The 13,406-nt window shown below is 49.0% G+C and overlaps 1 protein-coding gene across 4 annotated transcripts in view; it reads right to left on the bottom strand.

Moving 5' to 3' along the window:
- The window catches only part of NSF (N-ethylmaleimide sensitive factor, vesicle fusing ATPase), a 74,669-nt gene that overhangs the window by 22,291 nt on the left and 38,972 nt on the right, over positions 1-13,406 (bottom strand). For all 4 annotated transcript variants that reach the window (XM_068996431.1, XM_068996429.1, XM_068996430.1 and 1 more), the window contains 4 exons: positions 7,116-7,315; positions 5,159-5,324; positions 4,554-4,628; positions 2,614-2,801 (listed from right to left, as the gene is read on the bottom strand). In XM_068996431.1, coding sequence (XP_068852532.1) covers positions 2,614-2,801; positions 4,554-4,628; positions 5,159-5,324; positions 7,116-7,315 — 629 coding nt within the window. The remainder of the gene's footprint in view (positions 1-2,613; positions 2,802-4,553; positions 4,629-5,158; positions 5,325-7,115; positions 7,316-13,406) is intronic.

The following is a 13,406-nucleotide window of genomic DNA, read 5'->3' on the forward strand; positions in this document are numbered from 1 at the left end:
ATCTCAACCCAGTTTAAATTTCTAGAACTTACTGGGATCACATAGGTACCCTTTGGAGCTGGGAACTAAGACAAATCAACTACTTTTAACCCTCAAAGATGTGTCTCAGCCCTTCCCCTCCCACAGGATGACCTGCAAGAACAGAGTGCACCTGAGCATGGGAAGGAAAAATAATAAAAACAGTGACATGGTGCTTGTCTTGAGGAGCAGCAAATGCAGCCACTAAACAGCAACCACAGGAACCCAGCCTGGCCAATCCTCCTGTGCCAAGCACACACCTACAGCCAGAGCATGGCTGAAATGAGAGCTCCTTCTCCCAAAAACACCCACCAAGCAGAAACACAGATGCCAAATACACAACTGAGGGGATCTTTAGTACAGGTGACCAGCTTTCTACCTGCAGAGGCAGGTGAAGGTACCTGAAACACTTCATATACTCCTGAAGTTGTGTTTACACTCAAAACCAGGGGGCTCTTACCTCCCCAGCCTTTAATGAGTTCATGTTTTAATTTTTCAGGCACACACTTTGAGAGATAATCACAAGAGTTTTAACGACTCAGAAGACAATGCCCCTTCATTTTCTATTCGTGCTCTTGCTTCTCACAGGTGCTTCTGAAAACTAGGTCAGGCCTATGATGTATATTTTAAATTTTCAGTACTTGGAAGAAAGAATAAAGTACTTTACTGCATAGTTTGGCTGAAAACAACTGCAGAATAAAGAATATTACCCAAAATTACCAAGTCAAAGTGTCTGAAAAGCAAAACAATGCGTGGCCACTTCCCATGTGGAAAGCACATCCATATATCACTGAGCTGTGGATCACAAACCACCCCAGAGGAGGGGACTGCTCTCCCACATTTGCACATTGCCATCTCCCCTTTTCCCACGTGACCTCCTGGCACAACAGGGAATAGATCAAAACGACAACGCTCCCCAAATTCACCCAAAACTCAAGCACTGGGAAAACATCAACTATAAGCAAAATTAATTATTTAAGGAAAATGTTTTGCCTGCAAAGAGATGCAAATACTTCCAGAGGTGCTGATTATTTCTTTTTTAGACAGAGCACAAGAAAATGAGGAAGTGATGATGTTTGTGGTTTTTTGCTATATGAAACAATAACTTGTCAAGTATTATGGTTATACAAGATTAATTAGCAGAAAGAGTAATTTTTCCTTTAGAAAGAGCACTCCCAGGAGATACAAATGTCTAAGCAGCAAATGATTTCTCACTTAAATGGAAGTGTGATTTGCTCTCCTCACATTCGAGGCTGAGCAGATTTTTACAGTCCCTGTGCTGTGGGATTGATGTCCAGGGCTTTTCCCTGCAGGAGCTGCCCCCAGTCCTGGCCAGGGGAGCAGGGGCTGTGCCTCAGGCTCCTTCCTCACCACCTCATCATCTTGTATTTCAACACCACTGAATACTGAGCTTTGCATCTGCCTTCACACCCCCTGACATTTCGGGGCCCTGAACTCCCTCCTGAGGACACACTGACCCCCCTAGCCAGCGGGGCTGGGAAGGCAAGGAAATGTTCCTGGAGAACAGAGGGAGCTGGGAATGCTGCCCAAATCAGTGGACATGGGGTGATCACCACGTAAGCACTTATTTGCAATGGAAGGCTTTGTACAAACCCCTCTGAACCCAACCAAGATTTGGAAGCAAGGATTCCTTCCATGGCTGAAACACTTCTCCACACCAAGCACATCTCCTCTGCTGTTCTGGATTCTTCCATTAGGAAACAGTGACAGCCATCCCCATTCCCTGATCCCAGCACACTCACACTTTTCATAACCCTTCACCATGCTTTCTTCAGGCTGAGGAATCCCAGTTTAACCATTGTTTCAAAGAAAACCCTCCTGTGTACCTCGGACCCCCCTGCTGCCATTCCATACCCTGGTTCTAGCACGATCCAAGTACACCAGGGATTTTATCCATGACGGAATCACAGCCCCACTTTTGCTGTTTATTTCTCCTGGTAAATTCTAACCTTGTTATTTTGCTGTTTTCACTGACAAGGACTGAGCTGGGATTTCCAGACCACTCCAACTCCAAGAACTTGACCCCAGGTGATGGTCAGATTGCCCCATCCTGCCTCTACCTGTTTGAATTCTCTCTCCCAGTGGACACCTAAAATTCACTGGCATCTTGCACACTCACATCATTTCAAATGCCCCCTGCAGATCTCCACTGGTGACCTTTGTCTTTATGCCCCCAAACCAGCTCTGAGATTGTAACCTCCCCTCCTTGCAGATCATTTATGAACACACTGAGCTGCACAGGCTCCAGCAGACCCTCCCTATAACTGCCTGTTCTGATTCCCACCTCGTCTCCTGGCTCCAATGCACAAACTGTGCTCAAGACTTTCAGTTTTTATCAAAACACCCTCACAAATCATCTCCTTCCAGCCCACCAAGCTGTGCAAGAGGCACTTGGAGAGCAGGAAAGGGAAGAGGGAATTCAGAACAAAAGAAAAGCACAGGGAAAAGGTGATGCCCCCATGAATTTCATCTAAGTTACACTGATAGGCCACTTTCCATTTGGAAGTAAACATTCAAGATTCCAAAGGTTATTATTTTCCCTTTTTTACCCCAGTAGGAGACAACAGGACTGACCTTAATGTGTCTGTTCATGGCAGTGGACTGAGCAGCTCGAACCAAACCTTCCAGCTCAGCACCACTGAAGTTTTTGGTCTCCACTGCCAGCTCTGCAATGTCCACGTCCTCAGCGAGCAGCTGGTGCTCCCTCATCCTCACCGTGTGGATGTGCAGGATCTGGAACCGGCCCTTCTCATCCGGCAGGCCTGGGATGGGGAACAGAGCACACCCAACCCCCTCAGCACAGCCCTGCAAATCCCCTGGGCCTCCCCTCAGCGTCCCTTCCTGCCAAGGCCCCTTCTCACAGCAGCACTTTGCACTTACAGTGAGGGTATTTGATGATGCTTTTCACTGAGAACATTCAGTTACATCAACTCATTAACATTAAACTGAGCAGTGTCACAACCAAACCAGAGAGAAAAGCACAAGGCTGAGTTTCTTTCCTCAGGGTTCTTCCAAGTCAGTTGCTCTCAGACTTCCACCCCAGGAATTCCCATTACACAATGACAATCTGGGCAGTCCCCTGGCATCCCTCAGTCCAGCTCCCCCCTTGCAATTATCATGGAATGATTTCGGTTGGAAGGGACCTTAAAGCCCATCCAGTTCCACTCCCTGTCATGGGCAGGGACACCTTCCACCATCCCAGAGTGCTCCAAGCCCCATCCAACCTGGACTTGGACATTGCCAGGGATCCAGGGGCAGCCACAGCTGCTCTGGGCACCCTGTGCCAGGGCCTCCCCACCAACCCTTTCCATAACAGATTTCTTCCTTATATCCCATCTGACCCTGTCCTGTGTCCATTAAAAGTCTCTGCTCCTTGTCCTGTCACTACAGGCCCTGGTAAAATCCATTCTGCTCCTTTATCCCTGGGGGTCACATCCACTAATTACTGAATCAACTGAAAGTTTACTCTCCCAAAATCCAGAGCCTTCCCTCTTCACATGGCCCATATCATTCCCATATATGTCTTTTCTTTGACTGACTGAGGTGATCCTTTCCCAGCCTGCACCTTAGCAAGTCCCTTCTGAAACACACAATGGCTGATACAGGAAATTCTTGTCTTAAAACAAAGTGTAACCTGTCAGTCTGGCACATCATCCTGGCAAAGCCCCACTGTGCTCAGCTCCTTCCAGCCTGCTGCCCCAGCCTCTGCTCCAAGGATCTGATATTTGCACTGACTCCTGTTTGTGCTGAGGGGATGTGAAAAGACATTTTAAACCATGCACAGCTCCCAGGAGAATCCACCCTCTGTCACCTGATAATTTATTGCAGGATCACTGAGCTTTTCACCAGTCCCAGGCTGTTCTCTATTCCAACTTTCTTCAGTGAATTGTTACCTCAGCATTGAGCCCCCAGGCCAGCCACCCTTTAGGCTCCACCATGATCTTCACTGACCAAATTCTGATCTCAAATGCAAAGTCAGTGATTTGTTCTCACGAATCTGAGATGATCTGGGCTTAATTTCTTAATAAAGCCTACCTGCTCAGATATTCTCTAATTTACCCTGCATCGGGGTGAGGCAGATGTGCACAGTTACAAAGGTCCCTTTCTAGTTGCTGGCAGAGAGCTGCTTCTCCATTGCCAGATGAAATGGCAAACCAAGCTCTTGGCCCACTTTTAGCTCACCCACTGCTCTTGCCTGCCCTCCCTGCAATTTGCACCCAGGAATGACCTGGTACCATTATTTGCCTCCTTTCCTTCACACAAGAGATTCAGGCTCCAGCCTGCCCATCCCTGCCCACTCTGCTGGGCAGAAACTGAGATCAGGCTTAGTAGAGTAGAAAAGTCCAAAGTGGTATTTTATTGGTCTGATTTAATTTATATTCTGGAGGGAGCTGCATGAAGTTCAGCACCTGAGCCATCCTGGGGGTTGTTCACAGTTATACATTTATGATCTGTATTTGTTTTGCTGCTGTAGGTTCATGGAGCTGAGGAACTGGGATCTGCAGCGTGCTTACCAATCTCCATCTTCACCTCCAGCCTCCCCGGCCTCAGCAGGGCCTCATCAATCAGGTCAGGTCTGTTGGTCATTCCTAAAGTCAAAGTTAAAACAAAACAAGTGTTATCTGAGCTTCCTGAGTGGGTTTCCAGCCCCTGATACAGCCCACAGAGCCAGGGAGATACTCAAGAGTCCCAAGAAAACAGACAGAAGATACTCATCTTCTGGAATGTTGGGAAAGCCATGCCCTGAGGGAGAGTCAGGGCAACAGGGATCAAACCTGTGCCTGTGGCTGTATCTACCTGTCTGGTGCTGCACCTGCAGGGCTCCTGCAGCAGGACAACACAGCACAGCTGGAGCAGCCCCACTCCCCCACAGGCTGATACCTCAATTCTATCAGTCCTTGCAGGTTTTCTCTAACTCTGAAATGCTCCTTATCAAAAAGGAAATTGCTGAAAGCAGAAGTATCTGCCAACCACAGCAGCATGTCCCTTTAAACCTGCTGCTGATGCTGCTCCAACAGCAGCCATTCCCTATGGAATGGTACCTCAGCTCACCTGCAGTGAGGAAAACACCAGCAGAGTTCACCCAGCCCCCAGGACAGAGCAAGGCAGCCCCACCTACCGATGACCAGGATGTTGTTGAGCTGCTCCACGCCATCGATTTTGGAGAGCAGCTGGTTCACCACGGTGTCGTGCACGCCGGTGCTGCCGGCCATGCTGCCCCTCTGCTTGCAGATGGCATCAATCTCATCAAAAATGATGATGTGCACCCCACTGTTGGCTCCGAGCTGTGGGAGAGAGGACATGTCAGGAATGTCACCGGTCTGACTGCTGAGAGCAATCCAGAATCAACAGTGACCTCACACCAAGCTCAGCCACACAGACACACCACTGATACTCCCTGTGTGCTCAGGATCACACGTGTGTGTGTGTGTGTATCTCACTCCTTTCCAGGGGAACATCCTGCCCACCTCCAAACCAGGGGCTTTGGAGGACTCTGCCCAAACTTAGGACTTTGCAGCTACACAGGTTCTGGGGAAGAGCACGAGGCTGAGCAAGCAAAGCAAAGCCCAGAGCTAGAACACGCAGCTCAAAGGGTCCCAGCACTCGGTACCTTGAAAAGCTCTCCAGGGACAGGGAACAAGGCTTCTCTGTGGAGGGAGGGATGCTCCAGGGTGGGAATACCCCAGGCTGCACTGAAGTTAGAAAATACACAGCTCGCCAGAGCAGCTTTGCTGTTAATATTTTTTAGGAGCCCAGCCTCTCCATGCCAGTGAGCCCCAGAACTGCCATTTCCAGGTTCACTCAGGGCTGAGGCAGTTGCAGCTGGTAAGAGAACAGGATACTTTTTGTGACTGCATTATGAAGCTTTTTCCCTTCAAATTCCACCTCTAAAACATCTTTTGTGGCCAGTGCAGACCACGTTATCACTGGGTGAATGTGCTGGCCCTGGCAATCTGCCCCAGACACAGGCAGCACAATGCCAACCTTTCGGAGACCTTTTTAATCTCCCAGCTGTCATCAGGCCCAGCCCCTGCAGCCAATATCGAGTGTATTTTAACAGGTGTGTTATTGCCAAGGGAAAGCAGCTCCCAGAGGTACTGCAACCACCAGGGAGCAGGAGATTGCTCACGTGGGGCTGTGTTACCCCACAAAGCTGATTGACTGACTAATAAACCTTCTGCTGAAGAAATGAAATTATTTCAAGCCACCACCAAAATCTGCATCTTGTGAGCTGAATAGAATTAAGGGATCATTTGCTAATGACTTCTTAAAAGACTTCCCTGTATTTAGCCTGATGTTGTTTTCTTTGCCAGAAAATCTGTCAAGATCAAGTGATCCACAGCAGAGAAGAATTACCACAGCACACATGAAATAAGTACTTATACATTGAAACTCAAGACTGGGGTTTTGATAGCCAGCTAAAGCAATGGATAAAAAACCAGAACCTTTATCTCCACTTCCACTTTCAAAGATCTCTAGTTCCAAGACATTATTCTCATCCATTAGTTTTCTACTGAGAAAAATTAACCATGCATTGATTATAACACTTTGAGTGCTATAATACACCAATATGCCTGCAACCCAAACACCTGAAACCCTGAAAGCTGATTTGGAATTTGTGCTATGTTATATGCCAGCTTCATTTAGTAAGAAAAATCCAAACAGATCAATTATGTCTCTCCCACCAAAAACAAAAAAGAAACTAAAAACAGAGCAAAATTTGTACAGTCTGACTTTTAAGGACTTTTGGAGCAGGTGACAGCACATGACCCAAAGCAAGCAGGGTGGGCACTGCTGTATTACTCCCAAGTAACTGCATGGAATTCCAGCACACTGTCCCTGTCTGCAGAGCTGGCTGGAGCCCAGCTGCCTTTCCAGCCTCCAAGACTGTTTTCACAACTGAGATTGTGTGAGCCTGTACAACACCAATATTCCACGGCTCCCCAGGAATAACCATAACCCAAAGCCAAGCACTGACTCTGCCTTTAATGTGAGCAGTAACTTTCAGATTCCAGACCCTTTCCAGTCTCTCCCAGGCACATTCCCACCACTCCCCCATTCCTGTGTGTCCTTACCCTCCTCTGCTCCTCCTCTGCATCAGCAAACAGCTTCCGGATGTTGGCCTCGGACTCTCCCACGTATTTGTTGAGGATTTCGGGCCCGTTGACCACCTTTGGCTCCCTGGCATTGAGCATCTTCCCGATCTGCCGGGCCATCAGAGTCTTCCCACAGCCCGGGGGCCCGTACAGGAGGATGCCCTTCACGTGCTTGCAGCCTGCAAGGAGAGGGAACAGGCTCAGAGAGGATGGGGACAGCCAGGGAGCACTGAGGGAGGCACTTTTGCAGGGAGCTGGCAGAGATGGGCCTGAGCTCTGCTCGGTGCCTCTGTCAGAGAAATTCGAACACAGATTGGATCTGTGTCATCCCAATGATGTGCCAAGGAAAAACAACCCCTGGAACAGCACAAGTGCTCTCCATCCATCAGCCACACCGAGCTGTAACTCCTGGTCAGGAACACAGAGCACCAGAAATCTCTTGGGCAATGTGGAAATAATATACTTCTCACCAAGAGGAGGTCCTAGGGATGCTGCTCATCCCCAGGTAGAGAGGGGCTGCAGATCCTCTTTTTCACACCCTGCACACCAAGCAGTCACAGGTCAGACACACTCATCTGGTTCTTGAAAGAGAAAATGAGGAATATCATGTGATAACACCAAACTTTTTACTCCTGTACTGGGCTTTAGTGAGTCCCATATCACACATCCAGTTCTGGCTGCAAGTTCATAGAGTAAATATTGAAAAAACTCAAAAAAGCTTCCAAGCCCAAAATCCTTGACCTGTAATTAGAAATACTTGAAATATTCTAATTTGTTCAGATAATGGGACTTTGGACCCTGTGTTTGAGCACCAGCACTCAAAATTCTCTCCTGCAGGGAAAGAGAGGATGCAATTGCTGCAAGCTGAGGCTGGACACATCCCAGCCAGTGACAGGCACACGTGTCCCAGGTGTGCTCACAGCTCCTGGGAGAGGCTCCAGGTGTGAACAAGAAGAGTTTCCCTGAAGGATTCATGGAATTTTGGATATCCAGCTTGTGAGTCCCACCCATGTTTTATCAATATTCTGTCTCTGAATATCCTTATGCCCAAACTTCCCATGCTCTGCCTCACACTGTGCTGAGAGAGGTTGTGGGACCAGCCCCTGTCCACAATCAGGTTTGGATTGTTCCTTTAATGGGACTGTCAGCACTTGGACCAGATCTGGCCAGGAGGAAAAGGAACTGCACCAAGACTTAAACCTTTGGCCTGGAAGCTGCTGTTGGAAAACTCTGCAGTAGGAGAGCAGAGATCATGTACCAGCACCAGGTTCTAAACACTGAGCACCAGGCCCAGGGAAAGTCTCAGAGAAGGAAAGAGGGGACACAGGTTAGTGTGGCCTCAGGAGTGCTGGAGGAATGGTGGGACTCAACCTTAGAGGGTTTTTTCCATTTTTTAATGGATCAATGAAAATTCTTTACTTCATTCTCGCAGTTTGACTTCTTCAAGAATGCGACCCACCCAACACGAGCCCTGCAGTGCTCAGGATGCACATTAAAAGCAAAACCAAAACAAGTAGTAGACTGATGGCCCTGAGCTCAGACTGAGGAGACCTGAGCTCAGTTTCTGCCAAGCTTAAGAAGCTTGAGCACATGGAGTTGTCTGTCACCCCACAGGATGACTCCCCTCCTGGTTTCTGTCTTGTCTCAGCTCCTTGGTGACCTCACCCCATCCCACAGAGCCCTCAGGGCCACTCAGACCTCAGGGCAATTCTGCCTGTAAAGGACAAACACTTCTCCCTTATCACCTTCCCAACACTCTGCTGTGATTTCATTTACTCCTGAATGTTATAGCAATAAAGAATTGATTTCAATCTGAAGAACTGCTCAATACAACTTAATTCCTGTGACCCCACACGATCTGTTCCCTCTCTCTCTGGCTGTTCATTCACTGCAATGAAGTTCCAGGAGGACACTGCCACGAGGAGCAGCAGTGCTGCACTGGGTGAGCACAGCAGTAAAGCTGAGAGATCCTGCTGGGCTTCTGTGCAGATAAAAAACTTAACTAAAGAAATCAAGAGCTGCGGCTAAGGATTCACGAGTCAGCACTGAGGCATCTGCGAGTCAAAAGCATAAACAACATAAAGTGTCAGTGAAGACAAATCTCACAGGGAGGGAGCAAGGCACAGATATTAAAATTAAAAGCTCCTCCTGTCACATCCCTGTCACGAGGGCATTGTTACCGTGGGGGAACACGATGCCCTCTGTAACAAAACAGCACCAGGCACGATGGTGCTGACAAGGGAACTCTGCAGGGAAACCCCAGCACAACAATGCTTCAACAGCTCCTGGGCTCCAGCACAAGGCCACCAAAGGGCTACAGAGGCACCAAAGGGCTCTGGCAGGTCAGGGCTGTTCCCAGCCCAGCGAGGCAGGGCTGTGGTACCGCAGGGAGTGGCTGTGCCAGGGTGTTCACAACACAAGCACCAATGGTCTGGGCCTGGTTTGTTCTTCTGTTTTCCTCCTAAGTCCTATGAGAAGTGTCTGAGGGAGCTGGGGAGGCTCAGCTGGAGAAAAGGAGGCTCAAGGGGGACCTCCTGGGTCTCCACAACTCCCTGACAGGAGGGGGCAGCCAGGGAGAAATTGGGCTCTGCTCCCAGGGAAGAGGGACAGGACAAGGAGGAACGGCCTCAAGCTGTACCAAAGGAGGGTCAGGTTGGACATCAGGAGGAATTTCTCCATGGAAAGGGTGGTCAGGCCTTGGCAGGGGCTGCCCAGGGAGGTGGTGGAGTCCCCATCCCTGGAGGTGTCCAAGGAATGCCCACACAGGGCACTCAGGGCTCTGGGCTGGTGACAGAGGTGGAGATCGGGCACAGGTTGGACTCAATGATCTTGGAGGGCTTTTCCAATCTTAATGAATCCGGGATTCCTGCAATTCCCAATCTCTCTCCCAGAAGGAGTACAACTGAGTTATATCCCCCAGAAGCTTCTCTTCTACAGCCCAAAAAATTTGAACTTCTTGAAAAGCGCAAACATTCCCCTCTTCTGCAGAGGCTCAGCCTGTAACACCCCACACCCAGAATCTCATCTCCCCTCTGAGAGGGGCAGTGCTTGGAAGGCAACAGACAAACCCACCTGGACAAACCTGCTTAGAAACCTCCCAGAATGTTCACCCTCTTCCTGTTCAAGGGGAAAGGGAAAAGGAAAGGAATCCTAGAATACTCTGAGTGGGAAGGGACCCACAAGGATCACTGAGTCCAACCCCTGGCCCTGCCCAGGACACCCCAACAACCCCACCCTGGGCATCCCTGGCAGCGCTGTCCCAGCGCTCCTGCAGCTCTGGCAGCCTCGGGGCCGGGACCATTCCCTGGGGAGCCTGGGCAGTGCCCAGCACCCTCTGGGGGAAGAATCTTTCCCTGAGATCCAACCTAACCCTCCCCAGACACAGCTCCAGCTGCTCCCTCGGGTCCTGGAGTCTTCCTAAGAGAAATCCCAGCTCTGGGCCCAGCAGGTTCCCTGAGACAATTCCCCAGCCTTACCCAATGAGCTCAGCCCGTGCTGGACAATCCGTGCTCCCCCTCCCTGAACCCATCACTGACCACCTGCTGCAAGACTTGGTTGCCACTGAATGGGCAACATTGAGAGCAGGGTGAGAGTCAGGTGGCAGAACATTCCTGAACCCAAAGCAATTAGTTCCTCCTCAAATAAAACTGCCACAAGTGACTCCAGCAGACATTTCCCTTTACAGCCACGTTCAGCTGGCTAAAATCAAAGTTTTAAGCATAAGCAGGACTTTATTAAAATAGACAGGTGATGAAAAATCACAAATGTTACCTCTCAAATCACAGTGGGATCCTCTGCACCACACAGGAATTTTGATTAAGTTTATCTCCCCTCTGCTGATTTCACCAATGTGGCCCAAATGTCAATACTATTATAAGAATCTTTCTAAACACAAATTACAGCAGTGCAGACATCTCCAGCCAATTCAGCTCATCATTAGGGCTCCAAAAAAAGGTCATTGCTGTAACCTGATCCTTAAATTATGCCATTCAATGACAGTTAGAGGCTGAACAGGGACATTAACAGGAACTCAAACATACAAATATGGGAAACAAAACATGAGGGAAAATTCATAAAAACTGGTGAGAATGGGAGAGTTACCAATGGAAGTCAAACTCTGTTTTGACCCAGAACATCACCTGCCCAAAGACAAGATAAAGTTTATTTGTTCAATTCTCCCTCTTCAATTTATTGGAGAGATCAGAAGAACTGATTTTGTGTAACAGGGATTTTCTACTTGGGAGTGTAATTCCCCCTTTAATTAAAATCAAAGCATTCTGGTGTGATTGGATCACTCAGATGCACCACCAGGAACCTGCATAGATGGTAAGGCCCCAGCAGAGCAGGGAGATGTTTATCTCTGCACATTCATCTTGGGGCAGGTTACAGGAAGTTCAGGGTTCCCAGACTTCACCTGCCACACAGGCAAAATTTCCCTGAAAGTAGAGCTGGGTGGAATTTCCCTCTCCTCTCATGCTGCAAGCCCAGAGTTACTCCAGCATCCCGTTAATCTTCCCATGGGATTGACAATCCAACACAGAGTGAGACTGAAGGAACTGGTGTCTGCTCTGAATTCACAGCTGGGGCAGGGAAAGGGTCACACCTGAACCAGAATTTTTATTTTCTCAATGGCCAGAGTTTTGATTTATCAAATCCTTTGCCTCTGGAAAGAGAAGACAAAGTAAAGTTCTCCATGGACCTTTGGAAACTGATTCCTCACCACATCCCACTGGCTCTGAGGAGTTCAGTGCACACATCTATCGGGAGGCAATAATGAGATTTATGACAAGGGCATTTATCCATTTCTGAGGGGATGTGCTAGAAATGAAAATAAATCAGCTTGAGAGATGCTCCCAACAGAATGCCTTTGGCTACAAAAACAGAATCAGGACACTCAGGAAAAGGGATTTTGGTAAGAGTATAAACAAACAAAACCAAGCACTAATGGGAGCCAGCACAGTAGCAAAGAGTAAAAGTCTCCTAACAGAGCTGCAGAAACATCCCTAATTCCAGAGGCAGGGTCTGTGGGAAGCCAGGGGGATGGCTGAGCACGGCCAGGATGTTCACAGCCCCATCCCTCTTGGATGCCAGTAACACAAATCCCACCAGCATTCCCTGCTTTCTGGGACAAAGCTGGATCATTTCCACCTGCTTAGAAAGCCAACACACTGGCATTTGGGAATGCCTGGTGAGCACTTCCTGCCTTGTGAACATGTATGGACACCCTGGGGCACAGGGACAGCTCCGGGCTCCCAGCTGGACACAAACTGGGGATGCCAGGCCATGGTGGTGCCACCAACCAACAGCTCTGCAGCCACTCAGAGCAGGAGCAAAGCCCTCCCAGTACCCAGTGATGGCTCTGGCCATCCCTGCAGAAGTCCCTTGCTGCAAGTTTGGTGTAGAGCCCCTTCCCTTCCCTCCAAACCAGCTGCCACATTCCCATTTCCACATCCCTGTGTTAAAAGGGAATCCATTTCTTTGGCAGCTTTGCAGAATTTAGAAGCCCCCTCTCTCACACCCCTCCCAAGGCTGAAGTCCTTCAAGGCAGTTCCCTCTGTGTCCAGAAGCTTTCTTTTCCCACCACCCTGATGCCCTCCTCCAAAACTTCTCCCATCCCTTTTGATACAGAGGCTGCATCTAGCAACCCAACACACAAACAAATTGCACATCAGCTCCTTCACTTCCTTCCCCATCCCTGGGGGACACCTGGGTGGTCTAAGTCAATCTCTGGCTCGAAGAAGGGGAGGGAAGTGACAGATGTCAGGGACTTCTTCACTGTCCTCCCCAAAGGAAGGGCACAGAGCCCTTAGACGTGTGCAGGAAGAGTTCAGTGCCCAGACTCAGCCTGGCTGGCCCTGGATCCAGGTGCCTCAGGGTGAGCAGAGCACTTGGTGTTAAATCCCATCAGGAGGAGACCAGGAAAGCACTGGTCCATTCTCAGCAAGGAAGAAGAGTTAACAACAGCAAATGCTGAGTTCAAGCTGTTAAATACCTTTTTACACCAGTGAAGATTTGACATTCTGTGTGACAGCTGATACCAATAAAAGTGACAAACGGGCAGAACAGGAAACAGAAGCAGAAAAAGAACAAGAGACACAAGAGCCCACAACTGTTGGATAGCAGCAGATCACATGGACATGAACTTCACCCAAGGGAACTCAGGGTGCATGAAATCATCTCAGAGTCAGTGAGAACCTGAACAGGGTGGGTGAGAAACCAGGGGGAAGATGGAGAATGTCATCCCTGCTGTTATAAACAGAAAAGGGAGGG

The sequence above is a fragment of the Aphelocoma coerulescens genome, chromosome 27 (assembly GCF_041296385.1).
Source record: "Aphelocoma coerulescens isolate FSJ_1873_10779 chromosome 27, UR_Acoe_1.0, whole genome shotgun sequence".
In the NCBI taxonomy this organism is placed as follows: domain Eukaryota; kingdom Metazoa; phylum Chordata; class Aves; order Passeriformes; family Corvidae; genus Aphelocoma; species Aphelocoma coerulescens.